General features: G+C 33.3%; 1 protein-coding gene across 1 annotated transcript; it reads right to left on the bottom strand.

Annotated features, from left to right (window-relative positions):
* Positions 1-621: 621 nt before the first annotated feature.
* On the bottom strand, positions 622-7,849 carry LOC123553532 (monocarboxylate transporter 13-like). The gene is made up of 6 exons (XM_053542449.1): positions 7,679-7,849; positions 6,723-6,866; positions 4,396-4,668; positions 3,262-3,624; positions 1,411-1,536; positions 622-1,036 (listed from the first exon to the last, which is right to left on the bottom strand). The coding sequence occupies exons 1-6, from the start codon at positions 7,803-7,805 to the stop codon at positions 798-800; spliced, it is 1,272 nt and encodes a 423-aa protein (XP_053398424.1). The 5' UTR covers positions 7,806-7,849; the 3' UTR covers positions 622-797.
* Between the last annotated feature and the right edge of the window lie 13,442 nt (positions 7,850-21,291).

Genomic DNA, 21,291 nt, shown 5'->3' with positions numbered 1-21,291 from the left:
GTTCCTCCTCATGTGAGCACTTTTTGGCCTCTTGTTCATATTTCTTTTTCAAAACTGCGACGTTTAATGTAATAACTTTAAATCAAATGAAGGGAATACTGTGAAACATGACAATGAGGGAAAATGAAGTGCAGAAGAACCAAACTTTTTCATGAAAATTTATCAAGTAGCATCCGATATGGCACTTAATTTTTAGCTCACCTGAGCACAAAGTGCTCATTGTGAGGTATTGTGATCACGCTGTGTCCGTCGTCCGTCCGTCCGTCAAGTCGTCCGTCGTCAACAGTTGTGTTAAAACGACATCTGCTCCAAAACCGCTTAACGGATGTTGATGAAACTTGGCCTGAAATTTTTTTGGGTGATCCTCTACCAAAGTTGTTCAAACGGTTCCGCTTGGTTGCCCGCCAGAGCCAAAAATAGAAAATTTTCCAAACGACATCTCCTCCTAAACTGATGGTCTGATTTTATAAAGCAACTGTTTTGATTGATTTTCAAGGATAGTTGGATTTCTTTTTTTATCAAAATGTCTTTTTATGAGCAATTTTAGGAAAGAAAAAGAAGTAGTTTGTCACAAATAATATATAATGAAATTATATGCTTGACTTAGGGCATAACCGTTATCATATGAAATACAGGCAAATGAATGCATAAAATGTTGTATTCAATATAGATACATGCAATAAGAACAGAAATTAAAAGGCAGCATAGATATTATACAATTATATATTAATTCCGCCTAACTTAAGAACAATTACAACATACATGTGCATAGAATCTATATTGCTTTTCTCATACAGTCAAATATACGAAGAATCAACAACGACAACATCATCTCTTTTCTTACTATGAACTTGAAGCTCTTCACCTGTAACGTATGCAGTATTTTCCACAGATGCCATAACATATGACTTCCTTGATTTCTGTCCACATACTTGCCTAACTCCAATTATGAGTTCAAGCAAGGAACCGATAAATAACAGCGCACTTGAAAAAATAAATGCTCCCCTTTCTGTCTTGAAGAAATCGCTTACAAATCCTGAGGAAAATACAAAAGAAATAAACGTATAATATAAGGAAAAGAGCTAATCGCCGCAACTCTGATTTATAATCATGCAATTTGCTTTTATCATTCATGTTCGAGGCAATCATTAAATAGCAAATCAGAAAATATTTTAAGGTAAAAGGAATTTGTCCTTCTGTTTTTGTTTGTTTGTAAATTTTCAATAATTTATACGTTTATTTCACATGAACTTTGTTTTTATGTTTGATACCTGAAATGAAATATGCTTTAGAAACAATAGTTATTGTAGGTTACTTTATATCAGATGAACGTAAGATTCGTCATATATTGGATCTTAAAAGTTCGGATAACATATTACATAATGGTTGCAAAAGTAACCGGCAGCTAACCTGCAAGAGGCATCCCCGCTACAAGTGACAATCCCCCAAAAGTCGAAACAAAGCCATAACCGAATCTGACGTCTACAATAGGAAGTAAATGAGCGGACATGACGAAGTGTAATCCAGCAAAACAACCTAAAATGTTTTCATTAATACGTAAACTAAAATGATGCTATTTTCTTCTGTCAGCGAAAAAGGTTATTTAAAAATATTTAAAAACAAGACCTGTCTTTACATTATATACTATTATGCACCTACAATATAACAATGACATTCTTTTGTATAGGAGTTAGTCCGGTAGAACTTAACCCCGCAATGGAGTGGTAGATGTAATGTATTTTTGCCGGTTCCTGGTCTCAAAAATTCAAATGATTTTATTGACACCTTGTAATCTTTGAAGGAAATTCAAGATGTCCGCACTTGTTAAATTTCAATGTTGCCTTCATATACCATTTGACGAAACTTTCAGTGGGGTAAATACAAGGTTTTATCGCTTTACGTCGTTCATTGTGTTGATCATACACGTGCAATATCTTATGAGTGTCGATGTGTTTCTCTTTGTCATTTTTCACAAAAATGGCTGCAATGACAACCATTTATTTCAGCAAGTTGCTTCAAAAGTTATAAAATTATTGTTATTATATTACTGTAAGAAATAATAGCCATCCTGCTTAACTGAGACAAAATTATTGAGAGAAACAAAACAACTAAACATAAATGGGAACATACAGTAGACAGACGAGCTCATTTAGAATATTTTTGTAATCAGAAAACTAAAACTGCAGTTTTATAGGCATATACATCTTTCCAACCTGCTATAACGTTAGTAACAAAATATTGCTACGTTACCAATTTCATATTACTATTTAAGATACATGGATTTTCACTCCACAGAACTTAAAATATAGTACATTGGCTTGGCAATTTTAAAAACAGATCTTACCTGGCCAGCTGGTATCAAATATAGAACATATATGGTAGATGGCTCTCCTTGTTTCATACGGAGAGATGTCAAAACAAATAATAATGAAATTAAAATGAACGCCTGTGATATTGTCAATTAATATTTCGAATATTTTTCAACCGTTTTGGAACTCTGGTAAAAGTTTTTAACTACTAAAGTAGAGTTGAAATGATAACAGGTTAGTGCCACACCAAGTATAACACAAGCACTGTTATATAAATAATAAATACTCTAAAGTGGCATACTCTAAATTAACAATGTCCTGACACCTCCCTAATTGTATTTTACAAAACTGATAAAATGATAAGCTACATTTCAACCTAGCACTATATTATCTAGGAAGAATAAATTAAAAAGAACTAAAATAAAAATTCACCAGTTTCTTAAGATTTTTTACTTAATATATCTCTCTCTAAGATAAACGATGAGTCCCCTTTCTTTCCACTTTGAAGCATATTGTGTGTCATTAAAGCAGCACAATATTCCAAAAATCCTAACAACAGATTTATTTGTAAATTTAAATACGTTTTTATCATTTTAAAAAAGTAGGTTAGGTAATTATGTCAACATGTAAAAAAGACAGAGATTATGACATTTATGCTTATATAATACTGATATCACCATATATTCTTAGTAACCTAAAATACTTGAAAGTCCTTCAATAATTAAGTGGAATATCATATATTTTTATATAATACACCTAATTTTTTCAATTTTACTTAATTTCGGAAATGCTTAAACAGTGCGGTGACCTGTGTTTTTTCTGCTCTTCTTTGTCTTAGAAACTAATTTTTATCAAACTCACAGGGTATGAAAAAAATCTTAATAGTAGAAAAAATGATCATGCATCCTTAATGTACTTAAAATAAATGTAAACGACAATAGCTTATACATACCTGTACCTAAACCAACAAATGCTGACATGAGAACGAAAGTTCCAATAGATCTCGATAACGCAATGAGACCTGATGACACACTCAGAATCATTATGCCGGCGCTGTGAATTAATGCCAACTTACTCGGCATCTTGTGCACCAAAACTCCAGACAGCAATCTACCAACCAGGTCACAAGCTCCCATTGTCATCAAACAGATATACACGTCACTCGAACTTCTACCGAATTCATGCATAAGGTCCGATAAAAATGTTGCAGGAGCAAAAAAAACGAGAAATACTACACACGTTGTCACAAAGTATAACATGTAGTTAAGGTTTTTTAGACATCTTGATAGAGATAACTTCCAACTGTTTTGTTGGCCTGTAAGAAAGAGAATATATTTTAAAACCATGCATATAAAAAGACAGCCTTATCAGGACATATGCATTTCAGGTTTATTATAATTTAGAATTTATAAGCAAAAACAATGATATTTGTACAGAAATTTTTTTAAAATGTCGTATGGTTACCGGTGTTCCTTTGTGTTGAACTCAATTTCTGAGACAGTAACTTTTAACTCGTCTTTATAAAACTGATTGATGTAATACAGTAAATTGTACCTGGTATTTTCACAATGAAAAATACAAAATATATTTTACTTGTCAGAAACTGTAAAATGGAGAACATTTAATGAAACATCAAATAAAAATGTATTTGTTTACATACACGATCAAAATATCGTGATGAAAGAAGATTTTACTATACAATGAAACCAAAATATTCTTCATAAATTGATTGCAATCTATGCTTCAAAAGGATCGTGTCATTTATTTAATATCGATGGGTGAAATCGAAAAAGGTTTTAGATTCAGTGTTGTTATATTTTCTGGTCCTTTGGGACCATGGAGTCCATTCAACATATGTGTAATAGAGTTCCGCTTAAGCCGGTGCTAGGGGGCGTGAGAGGTGTTGCGCATTTCATTATCAAACCGAGTCTGCTATTATTCTTCTTGGTTGCATTCTTTGCTTCCAAAGGATCTTTTTACAGACTTTATTAAGTGCACATACATGAAGAAAGAAGAAGAATTCTCTCGCCTTCGCCCTCGATACGCATTGTAAGTAACTACCACCATAATAAAATGTTACACTAACCACGACTTGATTCTGACTCGGAGTCTATGTGTAGTTTCAGTGGAAAGAAACTAAGACCTGCTGGTATCCCAAGAAATGATAAGCATGCGAGAAACATGAAAGCTTTCCTCCAATCAAATTGTTCTATCAGTATTGTTAGGACAGGCGGTAATATCAAAGCACTCAGTGGAATTCCAGCACTGGCAACAGTCATTGCCATAGGGCGCAATCTGTTGTCAAAGTGAGGTGTCAGGACAGTATATCCGCAGTAATGTAATGTTCCAGCGCCTAAACCTTGCAACATATAGAGGTAATGAAGTCATTTGTATGCATGTCAAGACATTATAGAAAAGATACCAATTCGAAAAAAATCAAGTTTTTCCAGTTTTTTTTCAAGTTTTATTTACTGATATTCACCGGTTTAATTTATAATGTGATTAATACTACAGATATGGAACTTAAACATGCAAATGACATATAAATTATTTCGATTAGGAGAAGGGCCACAATGACAAAGAAAAAAAGTAGCAGGGGAAAGCGTTGAAGCGAATTTTCGGCCAGATCGATATATCCATCAGTCTTCATTCCGCCAAACTTCGAGCAAATTAACGGAAGAAAAAACTAAATAAAAGAAAAAAACGACTTCGAAAATTACATCGACGAAATTTTACGTATCTTAAATACACTCGTCTCGCTCTTCCCTGAAACATTCGATTGTATTTATTTTTCTATTTAAATTCTGTGTTCCTTGCTTAATTGACACCGAAGTATCTCGTGTATTTGTTCCGTCCATTATCTCGGCTAAACTTAAGGTAGTAGGGTACACTTAGATTCGAAACATTTGGGCACGGCCAGGCTTACATGTAGCGAGTCGCAATTTTGCACTTCTCTAATGAGCAGAATCAGGGTGGCCATTTTATAAATTGCGTGCACGTTTTGTGCTTTTAATTAATGGCGAGATCAGGACTCTCATAGAAGAATACAGAAAATTATCAAAACGAAAGTTTTACACAATCCATAAAAATAGCATGCCAAAATCATCAATTTTGCACTTTTTGAACAGCCCTCAATGATCCCGCTGCAGGAACAATGCCCAATTTCATTGCATTTCTCAACTTAAAAGTCCCTACTGAACTTCAGGATATAAACGGAATGGGGGCCCATCCAGCTCTTTTTTTCACAAAATAGCGAAAAAGTTCCTGAGTATCAATCAACAAGCACGGAACCCTTCCGTGATTTGAATTTCCCACGCCAAGGTGACTCACCGATTCATACAAAGCTAGCAGCAGTTAGTTTTACAACTTACATCAGAATTTTACATGTATTGGCCGTTTAAATTTTCTAAAGAATTAACCATCATTATCTCCAAATTAATTCACAGACATCCAAAATCACGAAGTTCTAATTATAACAAATATTGACGGGGGCCAAAATTCGAAGTGTACCCTGCTCCTATATCATTTTACATTTATTATCCATATGATACTAACATATTACAGCTATGCTCGTTTTGCTTATCCGACCATGCTTATAAATAGTCTATCGTTCTAGATTTTCAAAAAGATGATACTAGTATATAATGTATCGCATCACAAAGTTTTTTGACTTTTTCAAAAGAAATATTAACTTTACTCAGGTATAAACAAAATTTACAAATGAAATTCCTTTACAACTGATTGTTATTTCTTTATCAATATACTTTTTAATTTTAGACTTATTGCAGCATAGTTAGCTCAAAATATAGGACATGGAAACTTTAGCCGACATAACTTCAAATACCAACCATAAAACAAATCCGCCAGTTATGGTGAAAGGTATATACAAATTTTATCCGGTCTAAAGAAATATTGTTCAAATTTATCAAAACTCATAATAAAACTGTGAAACGAGAAAAATCAAAAGGGAAACGAAAACCGAATTTACGACAGTAACATATACTGAACATATTACATGAACATCTGAACGTCAATATCTCATCACCTTGCCTTGGAAATTTAAATACATTTGCCCATTAATAAAAGTGGTATTCTAAATACAATTGTTACACTTGATTTATTTCTGAAGGAAATGATTCCGTAATGACTTTATTGTTATGTGTATCTAATATTTAGATTTACACAATTCTTGACTGAAATAAGTAAAAATAAATTTACAGTGGTTTCTTTTTGTTAAAATCTGGGGAATATTTTAGTTAGGGAATACTCCATTTAGGAGGACAAAAATAATGAATGACTGTGTTTGTTAAAAGAGTTTTGTTACTTTTCTTGTAACTCGGTAGTGATGTCACAGATTATATGTGAAAATGCACACAGTGAACATATTTATGAGAATATGAACTGCTTTCTTACCTGCAAGTAGCCCGTATGTCATATACACATTGCTCATTTTGGTTGCAAACATACTTGCCAGCATGCCAAGTGATAGAAGTACCGAACCACACACCGCCGGCCATCTCTCACCTATCTTGTTAGTAATAAAACTCAGTGGAATACCTGTTATGTGAAATTCATAGCTACGGCATTGTGTAAACAAATGTTCTGTACAATGTGTGTAATGCTTTCATCTTACAAACACGTACTTTTGTATTAACGTCAAGCCAAGATAATTATAAACCAGATGGCAACTTTTGAGTTTCTTTTGTGGAGGAGGAAGGCCCAATGTTACCCTCCAGACATTTTTACACGAGTGGGCAACTAGGTACAACCACCGACCTTCCGTAAGCCAACTTGTTGACCTAAATTATGAAAGAATTCATCATTTCAAGCGAGATTTCGAACCCACAGTGGCAAGGGCGAGTGAGCGATTTAAAGCAGTCAGCTACAGAGTCATCATACGAATACGTATAATAGAACATTTAACGATTTCGTGATAGATTCCAAAACGAAATTACGGCCAAGTAACGTCAATGTATTTAGTTGAAATATCTTATACGTTCTTTTTAAGCTGATGTTAAATCATTTTGTGTCAATTAAACTTAACATTTTCATCACAGAATAATAAGTAAGCCTTCTAACTTAAATGGCGAATTTCACTTTTTATAATTATTCATAAACGATCAATGTGTAAGAAAGGGTATCGCCCAATATAAAGGAAACGATTGTATTAGGTGATAAAGGTCTATTAAAGAGAAAATCTGTTAATTAAACATTTAACTTCTTTTTACTGTCTGCAGTTAACAATTAAACATGAATTAATCATAAATGTATCTTAATGAAATAACACAATTTTCTCCAAGATCAACTGTTTGATATTACATTCATTCTTTCAATTATGTAACTATTTTATTTAAGGTTCAAAATCTTACCCACAAGTCCTAGCAATCCGTTGTAAAAAGACGCAATCCAGGCCGCTTCTGACTGACTTGACCCGAACTCTATCCTCATTTCCCTGTATAAAACGCCAAATGAGAGGCTCATCCCAGCGGATATCATATGCAAAAACAGACACGCGATTACAAGAAATATCTTCCTCACCATTTTCCTAATTTTCCAAAGGTAATATATACAGCTGAACAAAATATTAAGTAAAGTCAAGTCACGATGGTAATTATACACGGTTTAAAAAATTGTGAAATAACAAGTATATAGTTACAAATTGACAGTGACATATACAAGGCCAAGACAATGTGTGTAAAGTCTAAATACATAAATGAATTAATGTAACAGTATGCACAATACTTGATGTATTAAGGTGTGATTAGTCAACACATTGTTTCTACAGTATAAGATAGCTATTATCATATGCTTTTCAACTATACTGAAAAGAGAAGAAATGAAACAGTTTGCAGATTAAATTGTGAAAACACATTTATTCAGGGAGTGCCTAAAAAGTCCACTTGTCACGTTGTCCCTCAAATTCAGGGAGAAGCAAAGCTAGTGGAATTGATGAGCTACCATATGAAATTTTAAAGAATGATACTGCAATCTCATTTTTGTGAAGAGTTTTGAATTAACCTAATGGTGTCTTAATTTCGCGGAAACTCCTTCGACCGCGAATTATAAACCCTTATTGTAAACAACAGAAAGGAAGGTCACTCTTCCTAGACATGCAAATAATAATAAATACGCATATTTTGAGGTAGATTGAAAACGAATGTAGGATTTACATCGATACCGATAATAAATTACCTCCTTTGCGGAGAGCGGAATTGGTCTCACTGAACTATCAAGTTTTGCTTTCTTGATAATAAAACCAATAAAACATTCTTCTATTTGATGTTTCCTTTTTAAAATTTGAATATTTTTTATTAATGAATAGAGAGCAATTTTCAATATCTCGAAATGGTATTTTTGAAAATGACATCAACTTCTCAATTCAAACCGATAACAAATGGTGTGATCGTTCTTTGTTGCGATCTGTTAAACATTGTAGATAAAATGGCCAGTAAATAGAGAGTTTGAGATTACAACCTTCGCCTTCGCCTTCCCCTTCAACTTCTCTTGCGAAGTTAACGTATGAAGTTGAAGTCCGATTAAAATTCCTTGAGATTTCAAACTTTAGAATGAACCTTACTTTATTTTATCCGCTCATTCAATTTATCCGAAATTATGATCGTTTTTTTTTTTCGTGCATTTTGATATCAATTGTCCAAAAGGGCAGGGCTTTTACAAGAGGTTTAAAAATGAAAATTAAATAAAATTATTTCAATTAATATAATTATCGCATGGATATTAGTGCAATTACGATAAAAAAGCGAAACAATGTGAACAATGTAAAAACTCGTTGGTGTTGCTCCAAACATTTAGATTTTATATAAAATGATGTCAGTATACAATTTATCATAAATCATTGTAAATCATACATGAGAGGAAATGAAAATGTATTTTATTGTTGATAGTGTTCTTGAAAGATGATTCAGTTAATACTTTTCAAACAAAAACATGAAACACCAACTATTACAAATGCATTTGTCGAAATACTTTGAAATTAATACCGTGTTCAGACTACGTTTTTAATCCTATATTAACTTGGGTTTATTTTTTAAACTCGTTTGCATCCACACTATTTGTGGTTTAAACCGTGAATTATGTAAAGGTCAAGTGGTTTCTGTAATGTAGCATTAAAACTACCTCGGGAGGTGGTTTTAATACCATATTAAAAAGTAATACTACATTATTTTTCAAGTGTGAACGCAAATGTGAGTTATAACTGGTTTTACAATCCCAAATCCACAGATCTTACCTTTTGGCAGAAGAATACCATGTGTTTCTCTTTTGTATCCAATAATTGATGCTACGGCTGGCAAAAGTAATTGGAGTGTTTGATGAAATACAAACATTAAATTTCGATATGGAGTCATGCTGATGCTCAAAATGGACTATAGATGGACTGAACAGAAATTCTTAGATGAACACAGAAGTTTAAACATTGATGACTCCTTCTTGTTTCTGTTAGCCTCCTTCTTTGTTACCTTTTTTTGCTTATTGCAAAATATTTGTTAACTTCCAACATTGCATGTATATATTTAAGCCACATTTCTTTGCCTAGTGTGGATGGAACTGGATTATATTTTGATGGGTTTTAAATGTCAAATACCAATTATAGCCAATTAGTGCCTTATAAAAATAAACCAGATCTGCTAGTGTGAACACGGTATTAGTTAAAGTTTTCTTTTCACTTTAAATTGGTACTTTGTACATCATATTCCTTAAAAGACGCGTTTTACTTGTAGACACTCATAAACCATGTACCTGATGTAAATCTAACCTTTTAAAAGATATGTTGATATCGTGAGCCAATATACACAAGTTATGAATACATTTAACAAGCGAAATGAAACAAACGTAAGATACTCTCTTGATAACAAAGACCTAGAAAAATATGGAGAACATATATTTAAATATAACACTTGCAAAGCAGATGCAGCTAAATTAAATTTCAAATTCACCTTTCTTAAAGAGATAGTAATATCCTGGTGCACAATTCATTATAAACCATTATAAAACTACTCGAAAGAAATAATATGGAATAACTCAAATATAAAACAGACAAATGGAAACTTGTTTCTTTACAAACCTTGGTTGGAAAGAGGCATTTTCTACATGGAACACATTTTTGACTTCCGAACTAAACATCTCTTAACATTTGAACAAATGCAATATATATATGGTATTGAAAATGGTGAATTTCTTAACTATTTGACATTGAGAAGAGCAATTGACAAAAAATGGAAAAACACTTAGCTGAAGAGCAAATCAACTTAAGGTATTAGATCACTAATAGTAATGTTTATAAAATGGCCTTTGCTTGGTATATTCTGAAAGATAACCGTGTTTCGCACTATTTTGCAATTTTTAAACAACTTTTACCGTGCCGTTTTTTATATATTTTGTATAACTTATGGTATCTCCTCAAGCTCAAGTAGAGACAAATTTCAAAGTGATGGCCACTATCCGAAACGTTTGCAGAGAACTCATTTTACCATTAATTTTAATAAAAGAAACCCCAAACTATTGGTAAACAAATATAAAACACGAAATAAAAATGTCAATATCATTTTTTTTCTATGGTGCCTCAAATAAACGACAGAATTCATACTTCAACATTGAAAAAGTAAGGTCGAATCCTGTGTTTCTGTTTTGAATTTTGCTTACTTCATTTAAAAATAACCTTAGGGCAGACGTAAAACCTACTTAAATTTCTTCCACAATATATAATCTAAGAGTGAAAGCAAAATAGAGAACTTTCACCGCATGTAACTCAATATTTTTAAAGATGTGTAACTCTACCCCTTCTGTTTAAGTAGTAAATTCACTTTCAACACCAAGAAATCACTTATCAAATTCATCTTTTTTACAAGAAATCAATAATAAGTCTTGAAAGAAGTAAAAACTAAATAGAAAAAAAGAAAAATAAGGAGAAAAAAATTTGGTCCCAATAGGGCTTGAACCTACGCCCCCCTAAGAATTGCAGTAAAAGCAGGTTTATTGTAGGAATTGAATACTCTTTAAAAAGGAGGTTCTCTATTAGTGATCTAATACCTTAACACTTGGAACTGGATATTTAATAGATAAAATTAATCAAACTATAAAAATGAATAAAATGTTGTATGAATTACGAATTAAACAAACACACAATGGCAACAAAAATCTAAAGAAATGGAATTCAGAATTATTAGGGGAACAAATTAGATGGAAACATGTTTTTACAATACCAACAAAGTGTACTATCGATTCAAAGTTAAGAGAATATCAGTATAAATATCTAATGAGAATAATACCAAATAACAATTATCTCTACAAATGCAAATTCTAGGTTGTGTGATTTCTGTTCAATGGTCTCAGAAATCCAGAGGCACCTTTATTGGGAATGTCAAATAATACAACAAGTCAAATGGTTTATCGCGGCCAGAAATTTGTACAAACCGGACAGAAGTTGCGAAATTGTCATTTGTGCAGGAAAGAAGCGTTTACCGTAATGTCCAGTACTGGACAGGTATAGTGACCATGCACGGGCACAGCCAATTTTCTCAGAGGGGGGCCGATCCCCTGGCCCCCCCCCCCCCACCCTGGACATTTTGAAATTTAGCACTTCATTTTTTGCATTCTGGGACAGTTTTATGGACTAACCTGTTAAATTTGGAAAAATGATAAAATCAAGCTTTCTTGAAGGTAAAATTCTTAGTTTCTTTTAGATAAATAATATGAATTATGTCGGGGTCGTATGTAGCAGCAGCCGCATATACTTTACATGCAGTCCTAATGTTGCCTTTTTCGAAAAACATTTTCTTTCCTTCTTGTCTTCTTTCCTTTTTTAAAGATTTTCCAGAGGGGGTCCGGAACCCCGGTACCCCCACTCTGGATCCGCGCATGGTGACATATCATGCTTTCTGTTTATGCAGGTAAACTTGTGTTTGGTTAAATTTCAACAGAGCACAATTGTCTGAACAGTGTACAAACTCATTACTGTTTTTTCGGGCAAGGGTGGAAAAAGAGTGGTAAAAAATGAAAGCAGTAACAGTTTTATTACAAAAAATAAACAATGAGACAAACATTTCCAATATCTTTGGACGGTTCAAAAATCCCATGTTAAACATACAATAAAGCCCGAAACGCGTGAAAATGTTCCGAATGTAAATCGGGTGAAATAGACGCTCGTATAGTTAGATTATGCGTCTAGATTGATTAAACTGGGCGAGTCTACTTACTTATTACTTGAGGATGAAAAAAACGTGTTTTTTAAATGTTGCTCTTAAACAAGGGTGGCGGTTGAACTATTAAAAGTACAACAACAGTTAATTCACAACAAATCGTACGGTATGTTTTTATAATCAGTAGAAGCTAGTCGTATTTACGCTTATGAGACCTGTTTCACCCATAAGTAAAGAATTCACAGGTCCATCATGAAATATTTTCCCCAGCGTGCAAATACTTGTCCTATTCAATATGATCGCGATCAACAATTCTGGGTTAATCTACAAAGATTCCTCGGAACTAAAAATATTCAATTAGATATCCTCAGTTATAGAACAGTGTCATTAGGGTTAGAAGAAGAAACGGATACTATAAAAAGAAATATTGTTAACTTCATTTTGATATTAGCCAAATATTTTATAAGTAAATGCAAGTATAACAAAAATATACCCGAAACTGAATCTTTCAAACTTTATCTAACACGGAGTATTGGTATTGAACGCATAATAGCAACTTTGAAAGACAAAATGTATATATTTAACACAAAATGGAATGATTTTAGAACTTGAACTCTTATATTTATATACGCATGTATATGTATATGCAGAAGCGCAGAATTTAATATCGAAAAACATGTTCTTTCCAAACATTCTTGCTCACAAAAGTTTGGGTATTTTTTCCAAATTTTCTATCCCCACATCATCAAACAAAAAACCTTTAAGTATATCACTCAGATGACACACTATATTAATATTGGTTATATTAAGGTATTGTTATGCAGTATGTTTATTTTTTCGTTTTTCTAACATACAGTGTTAATATACAATATCTGTAAGTGTTTAAAATGTATAACATGTGCAATCTGTGTATACTTAATGAATAAAAATGTAAAAACAAAAAAAGATACCTTCTTAATATCATACGTTTTGGCATCATGACACACTGCATAACTCTGTATAATGCGAAACTCTCAGACAGCACAATATAATCGTGCCAAGTCATCATGTGTATAGCGAAACAGTCAAGTAATTTTAGGTGGAGACGGAAAATGTCGCACAAAATAACTTGTGGGCATATACGTATATACTATTTTATAAGCAAAGCACAGGCAGATCCAGGAATTTCGGTTAGGGGGACACCAACTTTAAAGAGGAGGTCACCCATTTCGGGGGGGGGGGGGGGAGGGGGTCACCCCGAGTTTCAAAACCGATTTTCTTTGTAAAATGTAAGAACCAAAGGGGGGATTGACCCGCAATGGCCCTCTGCCAGGCTCTGGGTCCGTGCATGTAAAGAATAAAGTTATCCCTTACGGCTAACAGGAAACTTCTTGCATCATGATATCATAGATCTGAAATTGTCTGTTACCTCAGAAGAATTTTCCGTCTTACCAGTACCATTTTATGTATGTTTATAATTAAAACGCAACTCTCGTATTAAGTGTCAGTTTTTATCTGGAAGTGAAAATATAATATTCCACCAAATGATAATCGCGCGTAATTATTTATTTTTCAAGTAAAATGACTGCCCTGCCATGTGCCTCCATCCTGATTTTAGTCTTTGATGCCGAGTATGTGGACAGAGTAGATGAAAAAAGACTGAAGTTTTGACTTTCGTGATATCACATCTTCGGACGTTCAAAACTTCATTTCTTACGACAAAAAGGCCCATCTGGTATAATCGATACCGCCTGGGGACACAAATATGCCGTAGAAGTTAAAGTTTGAACGAAATCTCAATGCTTCTCACTTCATACTTCCAGGTTCAATTCCATGTATATAGTTACAAGTATTAGCCATACAAAACTTCATTATTCTTATACCTATCGATAGTGTTTCGCATCAAATTTAGTCTAATTATACATATGGGTAATCGAATAACTTAATAAGCAGAAATCCTGAAACAAAGCTTTTTATTTCACATAGTTATAAAGAGGAGTCTTAGGCTTACTTGATATTACATGGAAAACTTTAGAAGCAACGTCTGATATAAATAAAATACACGCAAAATCAAATCAAATCAAATCAAATTTATTCACTCAGTGCATAATACATGATACAAACATGAGGTATATATATATATATATATATATATATATATATATATATATATATATATATATAGTAATACGTTTTAAACAGCGGTACAGAGCAAATCTAATTTACAGAGAGCAAACAGAATACGTTTCGTAAAACGTAACCAGCTATCTATTGTTTACAATTCTTCTTTTACAATATTATTAATCATAAATCTGCGGTATGAGGACAGTATATGTATGTCGCATGTGGAAAAGATTCACCATCCCACACCCAGCACCGCACCCAACACGAGTCCGTTGCTCACTTGACAGAAAAATCTGTGAAAAAATGAGCAACGAATTCTACTAGACGCACTACACCCGTAGGACGAGCAACGAACCCGTACCAATGCGACATACACATAACATTAAGTGTATTTATCTTTTACTATTTAATCATCGGTATGCAAATTTTCGGATTAACGTTATTTGAATAATTATGACTAGATGTATTTGTTTTGTCGAATTACAGATTGGTTTGAATCTAGTATTTGGCACGAAATTGTGTATATTTCAGACTGTCAAAAAGTGACATCTCTTGTAACAAGAAATATCTTTAAAAATGATGGTCGGCGAATTGTAATAAGGGAAGAAGTTTATGAATTTTTCATCTAACATTCATCTTTCATCTAACAGTTTTCAAATTGCAAAACTAAACACCGCACTTTAACAATTTAAATGGTTCTCTTTTAATTTTTCGCAAAGGTTTCGTAGGGTTGCAATTTTGTTTCTTTTATCCTTAAACGAATAATTACAGCAGTAGTTTGATGAAGATTCATGAAGCAGTTCATGAGAAGAGGTCATTAAACGTGTTTATATTTTTAGCTAAATTGGTCCCTATCCCTATTTGTAACAAAATAGCAGGAGACCTTACGATATTGTTACACATCGAGTTTGATAAAAAAAATCCATTACATTTTAGTGGTTAATGCGAAGAAAGGCATATCTACTTTTAGCTATAGTGGTCCCTAATAGGGTCCAAGTTCCTATATAAATAAATTTGGAAGAGGACCTTATAATGATGCGCTTGACCAAGTATGACAAAGATCCACCAAGCTGTTCATGAGACGCTGTATAAAGGCATTTCTAGTTTTAGCTCTAGCAGCCCCTAAAAGGGGTCAAATGTTCCAGCTGAACAAAGTTGGCTGCGGGCCTAATAAAGATGCTACAATCAAGTTTGATTAGAATACATGAGAAAAAAATCAATTAAAGGATCTTTTTTATTTATTATTTTTATTTATTTCTAAAATAGGCCAACTGATCCCGCTTTAACAAATGCATATTCGCTATTCATGAATATTTGGACAATGACGTCACACTTATAAAAAAGTGAAGGTCAAGCAAAACATACAATTGTTATTATTTTAATATTTCTGTTTCATAAGCAAAGTTTGACCGTTATAATATCACATACTTTAGATAAACTGTATGCAGCGTACCTTCATTTCAGTGTAATGAGATTCTGTCATTATATATCATATATATAATGAAACAGATTTCAACTGAGTTCAATATTTGCATATCATGCTTAAGAAAAATATTCATATATAATAAATCAGTTCAATAATTTATAACAAATATATCAAAGCAAACAAGTACTCATTTTAATATGCAGTCTGAATAAGTCACAAAAGCAAGAAACCTTTTCATATACAGACGACAATTGTAACAAGGAAAATCTTTTAAAAAGCACTTCTCTACATAAAAGACTCTTATCACACCCTTATTCATGTGATACGCAGACCGTATTCAGCTCTTTCTTTAATTTGATATATTTTGGTATTTGAACAATTTTTTATCATATTTATTAAACTTACTTATCATTTTGAGATATATCAATATTCTTGCTAAATATACTGAGCCAAAGTTAGCTTTAAAACTTTGAACAGCGTCGTTTAGGATAAACGCTTTGCTACATTTCACTCAGCGTAGCACAGTCAACAGAGTGAAAGAAATTGACACTCTCGTCCAATCAGGCAGAGCGTTGCATAAATCTTCCATTTTGATAAATTATCAATAATGCGTTATCAAGTAGTTTGATTTGCCAACTGAAGTCACGTGGCATAGGAAACGAAAACGAATTTAGACGGCGTCGCCGAAAAACACTGACCATCTGTCTTTTGTTCATAAATAATAGCTTTGGGTAGTTCATTCAAATTTATATAATACTTTGGAAAGAAGATTAAAATTTAATTGCAACTCTATTTTAATTTTCTATGAAAGAAATCTTGCTATGATGTGTATATTTAAATTTTATGGTTAATTGTGCGTGATGCATGGATTACATGCTTTTTTGTAGTTTAAGTTAAATTGATACACAAGTTTGGACTTGCCCTTTCTGCGTGCTATTTTGAAAGTGTGTAACTTCAGTTTGGATATGAAGAATGTTGTTAAATTATGTTCGTGATTGGCTTATAAGCGATGTGAGTTTAATGTCGTCTAACTAGAATTCTTATTATGCTGTGGTGCTTTATATATTGAGAGAACTTTGTACTTGCGTTGTCCAACTGTGTATTCTAATAAGTGTGTTTGGATATTATATTTGACTGGTGCGGATATTTGACAATGGGTATGCGGTTGCATATCGGTGACGTTTTACCCGAAATATATGAGAGACGTTGAAGGGGAAGGCGAAGGTTGAAATCTCAAACTCTCTATTATTGGCAATTAGCGTGACGCCTCGTGTCACAGTTTTATCTCGGTTAAAGATTATAGTCAACCTTTTATTAGTATCATAAAATTTAGGATTTCGGGTTTAACGTCTTTTTCAACAATTTTTCAGTCATATAAACGACGGTGTCTACTTGTAGCAGTGAGCACAATGCCCAACTTTATAGTACTGCCTCACTGGAATATCACGCCGTAGACACATGGCATGATACCCCACACAGTCACATTATACTGACACCGGGCTGACCAGTCCTGGCACTATCCTCTTAATGCTGAGCGCCAAGCGAGGAAGCTACTAGTACCATTTTTTACGTCTTTGGTATGACGCGGCCTGGGATTGAACCCACGACCTCCCGCACTCGAAGCGGACGCTCTACCACTAGGCTACCGAGGCTACGGAGGCGGTAGATTGTAAATGAGATGTCTTTTTGTTTAAATGTGTATACTCGCGCTAACAAAAATCGCGGTATTTCGATTTCGCGCTGTCAATGTTGACCGCGAATATAGCGAAAATTAAACCTCCGCGAATATAACCGTTATACAGTATTCTTTTAAATGTTCGTTTTACTACTGGCAAAGTTCCAACTGACTGGGGTAAAGGGATTATGAACCCGATCCCTAAATCCTCTACACCTGAGTCTAGAAATCCGATGGGCTACCGTGGTTAATTTGGCACCTACATGGTATAAATTATATTGTTCAGTCTTAAACCAAAGAGTTTCCCGTTGGTTAGAACGTAATGAAAAACTGGTTGATGAACAAAATGGTTTAGGCGTATTCGTAGTACAATAGATCATATTTCTTCATTAAGGAGGTAGGTTACCTTCATATTTGTGTGTGCGCATGTCCAACCGGAAGCTAACGTGACGATTTACGACGACGTTTACGACAAACTAAATGTGTTTGTATATTCATTCTTCTGAAAACAAACCATGAACTTGTCTTCGATCTGATGCTTTATGGTTTAACAATGCAGAAATAATGAATAAATTGCCGCAGAAACGCTCCAAAACAATGTTGCCTTAAAATGACGTCATTGACGTCATGACGTTACGTGTCAGTTACCGCGCAAAATTAATAGCTTTTATCTTGAAAGTACGTAATTCTGTACATTTTCTTTATTTTAACTATTTTCAAATAACCATTATTTGCTGAAATATTTTTTATGAGTCTTTTGCTCTGAATAATTATCAATAGTTTGTTTCTTTTATGTAGTTACATTGAAATGTTATGCAGAATGTAAGAAAATGGATGATGGCAACCAATGTTATTTGGAATATAGTTGGATGAAAGGTTACTTGTTACGGCCATTTTCAAATAAAAAGTCTAGCAGTTTGATTTGTAATACCTATTTTTCAGGTTCCATTGATAATTTGTTACTTACATACTAAAACTAAGATCTAAAATTGTTCAAATTTCAGTAGAAAATTGTGGTTTCTTGAAATGAATTGATGTTACCATGGAAACGAAGCCCGTGACCTATGTATCTAAATGTAAAATTCAAAAGCGTTGACACTGGTCTATTAAAGAAACACAGATTCGGCTTTTTATTTTCATTTCAACAATATCCATGAGAATAAAAGCAGCACGCTGAAAGATTTTTCCATGAAAAATGGCAGACGAGGGGTACTGCTGTACGTATTCTAAGCTGTGAAATTTGTTTGAATAAATGCAAATAACACGAAAATGTAACCTACGTTAGAAATAATATGTTTTAAAGCTACATCAACTAGAAAGACAATCTTATTCAGTATTTTTTTTAAAGAAATTACGACAAACAGCAAGATATAAGCTATTTTAAACATCTCTGTTGCCATGGTTACTTTAAAATTTAAGAAAAATAGGGTACCATGTAAAGTGCTTGGTGTTTTGCTAATAATATTACCCAAATATTTCATGTTGGTCATTAACAGAATGGCACTGAAGCCGTCGGAAACCCCTATTTTTATACATAGTTGTTTAAAAATGAGAGAAAATGCGTTACCATGGAAACAAGAGCCCCGCGACATATACATTTTAAGCTTATATTAGGAAGATAACGTGCATACCAGTAAAAATATCAATTATGCAGACTTCTACGGATATCAATGAAACTAAAATACACTGAAAAGTGTTAAATATCCGTATTTTCCTTCTTCTTTCAATATGAAATACCTTTGGAGGGTCATGTTCTTCAAACCTGGATAAAAATTGAACTTGAAGGGGCAGAGACAAGCGAAATTTAGATTGTAGCAGTTAAAACTTCATATTACACGAAATACAAAAACATGATGCGGTTCAACTAACTTGAATTTACCCTTGTAACAAGGTATCCTACCTCCTTAACATCAATAACTGAGACAAGATTAAAAAGAAATTTTCAGAAAGTGTACGATTCTGTGCATAGGAATATTCTTTGGAAAAGGTTAGAAAGCTAAAATGTTTACGGCGATCAAATCTGTTTATGATTGTGCTAAATCATGTGTGGAATCAAATGAATATAAGTGCGACTGATTTGATGTAAAAATCGGTCTAAGACAGGGCTGTTTTATTCAACTGTTTTATTAATGATTTAGCATTAGAATTGAAAGAAATAGATCTGGAAATTGATATAGGTGATGGTTCGAAGTTGTCTATACTTATTTATGTTGATGATATTGTTATATTGGCATCCAAAGAAAATGATTTACAGCGTATGCTGGACACATTATCTGGTTGGTGTATAAGAAATCACATGTAGTTAATATAAACAAAAGTAATATTGCGCATTTTAGAAATCCATCTGTTATATGCACACCATTTAATTTTAGGTGTGGTAATAATGCTATCAGTATAGCAAATAAGTATGTCTACCTCGGTTTAGTTTTGGATGAGTTTTTAAATTACAATGTAACAGAAAAATATGATGCGCATTTAGCTGGTAGAGCCCTGGGCCTTAAAAAAATTAATTGCAAAATTCCACAATACTGGCGGAATGCCAGTTTAAATATTCACTAAACTTTTTAACTCTGTAAAATGAAATACATATAAAAGTTGATCGGCTAACAAATAACCTAAAGCAGCAAAATACAATTTAAGTGAGCAAAATTTGCGTTTTGGTTGTTTTAAGACCTAATAAGAAAAGAAAAAATAGCTTGAAGAGATTGAAGAATAAGAGTCACGAGGGATGTAATTAAGGACTATTAATGATACATATGCAAATTACTGTTCAAAACGATTGGTATGTTTTATATAATTTTGAACTTCGATAAGTAGTTCTTCATTTTCTTCTGGTAACAACATATTTATTTCCTAATAACAAACGGTCCAAGTTCAAAGGATGAAAATGTCGTGTTAATCTCAATAGATTTGTGCGTTGTTCGTTAAAAGTTGGACAAGTACGAAATGACGATGGGAGGGGTGCGAATTTCAGTTCGAGGTCAGAATGATACACCAAAAATGCAGTCCTTATGAATGTTTGGAAATAGCTATTTGGTGGGTTTTAACAGGCCTATTTTATTACATATATAGGGGAGTCAGGGCGTAGCCCAACCAATTCTGAGACTACTCAGTGAGAGGATGTGAAAAAGGGAATCCTCTTCCGTTTGAGTGGTCAGTTGAATCTCCACACGGGTAAAGATTCTGGGAATAGAAAGAAAAATTTTGGCTTCTTGTAAAAGCGACCAGTATGACATGTGCACATGACAGGCACGTAGCTCAGCATACTAACATACGCACAGGCATATCGTCATTTTTCGACAAAAGAAATAAATAAAATTTGAAGGCTGAGGTGGTGAGATGCAAAATGAAATGAAGATTCAAACAGACTTTTTGCACACATTTACTGTTGAACTGTGATAGAGGTATACAGTACATCCTGTCTTAGCGGTCTCCTACAGGTATTGATTAAGCAGCCACTTGCCTTATGTCACCAATCAAGAAACTTCCCAAACTGCTTTTCTTTTGTTCCGAATGAAAATTTCTAAGATATTGTTTTAATATAATTATGGGCTACACCACTGGCCCTCGTCCTTGGCTGATACAACAATACTGGCTTATTTCAAACTGAATAGGGAAGATCAA

The sequence above is a fragment of the Mercenaria mercenaria genome, chromosome 4 (genome assembly GCF_021730395.1).
Source record: "Mercenaria mercenaria strain notata chromosome 4, MADL_Memer_1, whole genome shotgun sequence".
Classification (NCBI taxonomy): Eukaryota; Metazoa; Mollusca; class Bivalvia; order Venerida; family Veneridae; genus Mercenaria; species Mercenaria mercenaria.
Note: the sequence above shows the minus strand (reverse complement) of the source record. Positions and strands in the feature narration are given on the sequence as shown.

What these genes read in the sequence shown, in the direction of transcription:
- LOC123553532 (XM_053542449.1), bottom strand. Translation starts at nt 7,805, where the DNA reads ATGATATCCGCTGGGATGAGCCTCTCATTTGGCGTTTTATACAGGGAA. An exon ending in CGAGTCAGAATCAAGTCGTG is followed by an intron (nt 3,625 to 4,395) that starts GTTAGTGTAACA and finishes TCTTTCTTACAG; the next exon opens with GCCAACAAAACAGTTGGAAG. An exon ending in ATTTGTTGGTTTAGGTACAG is followed by an intron (nt 1,537 to 3,261) that starts GTATGTATAAGC and finishes AAAACATTTTAG; the next exon opens with GTTGTTTTGCTGGATTACAC.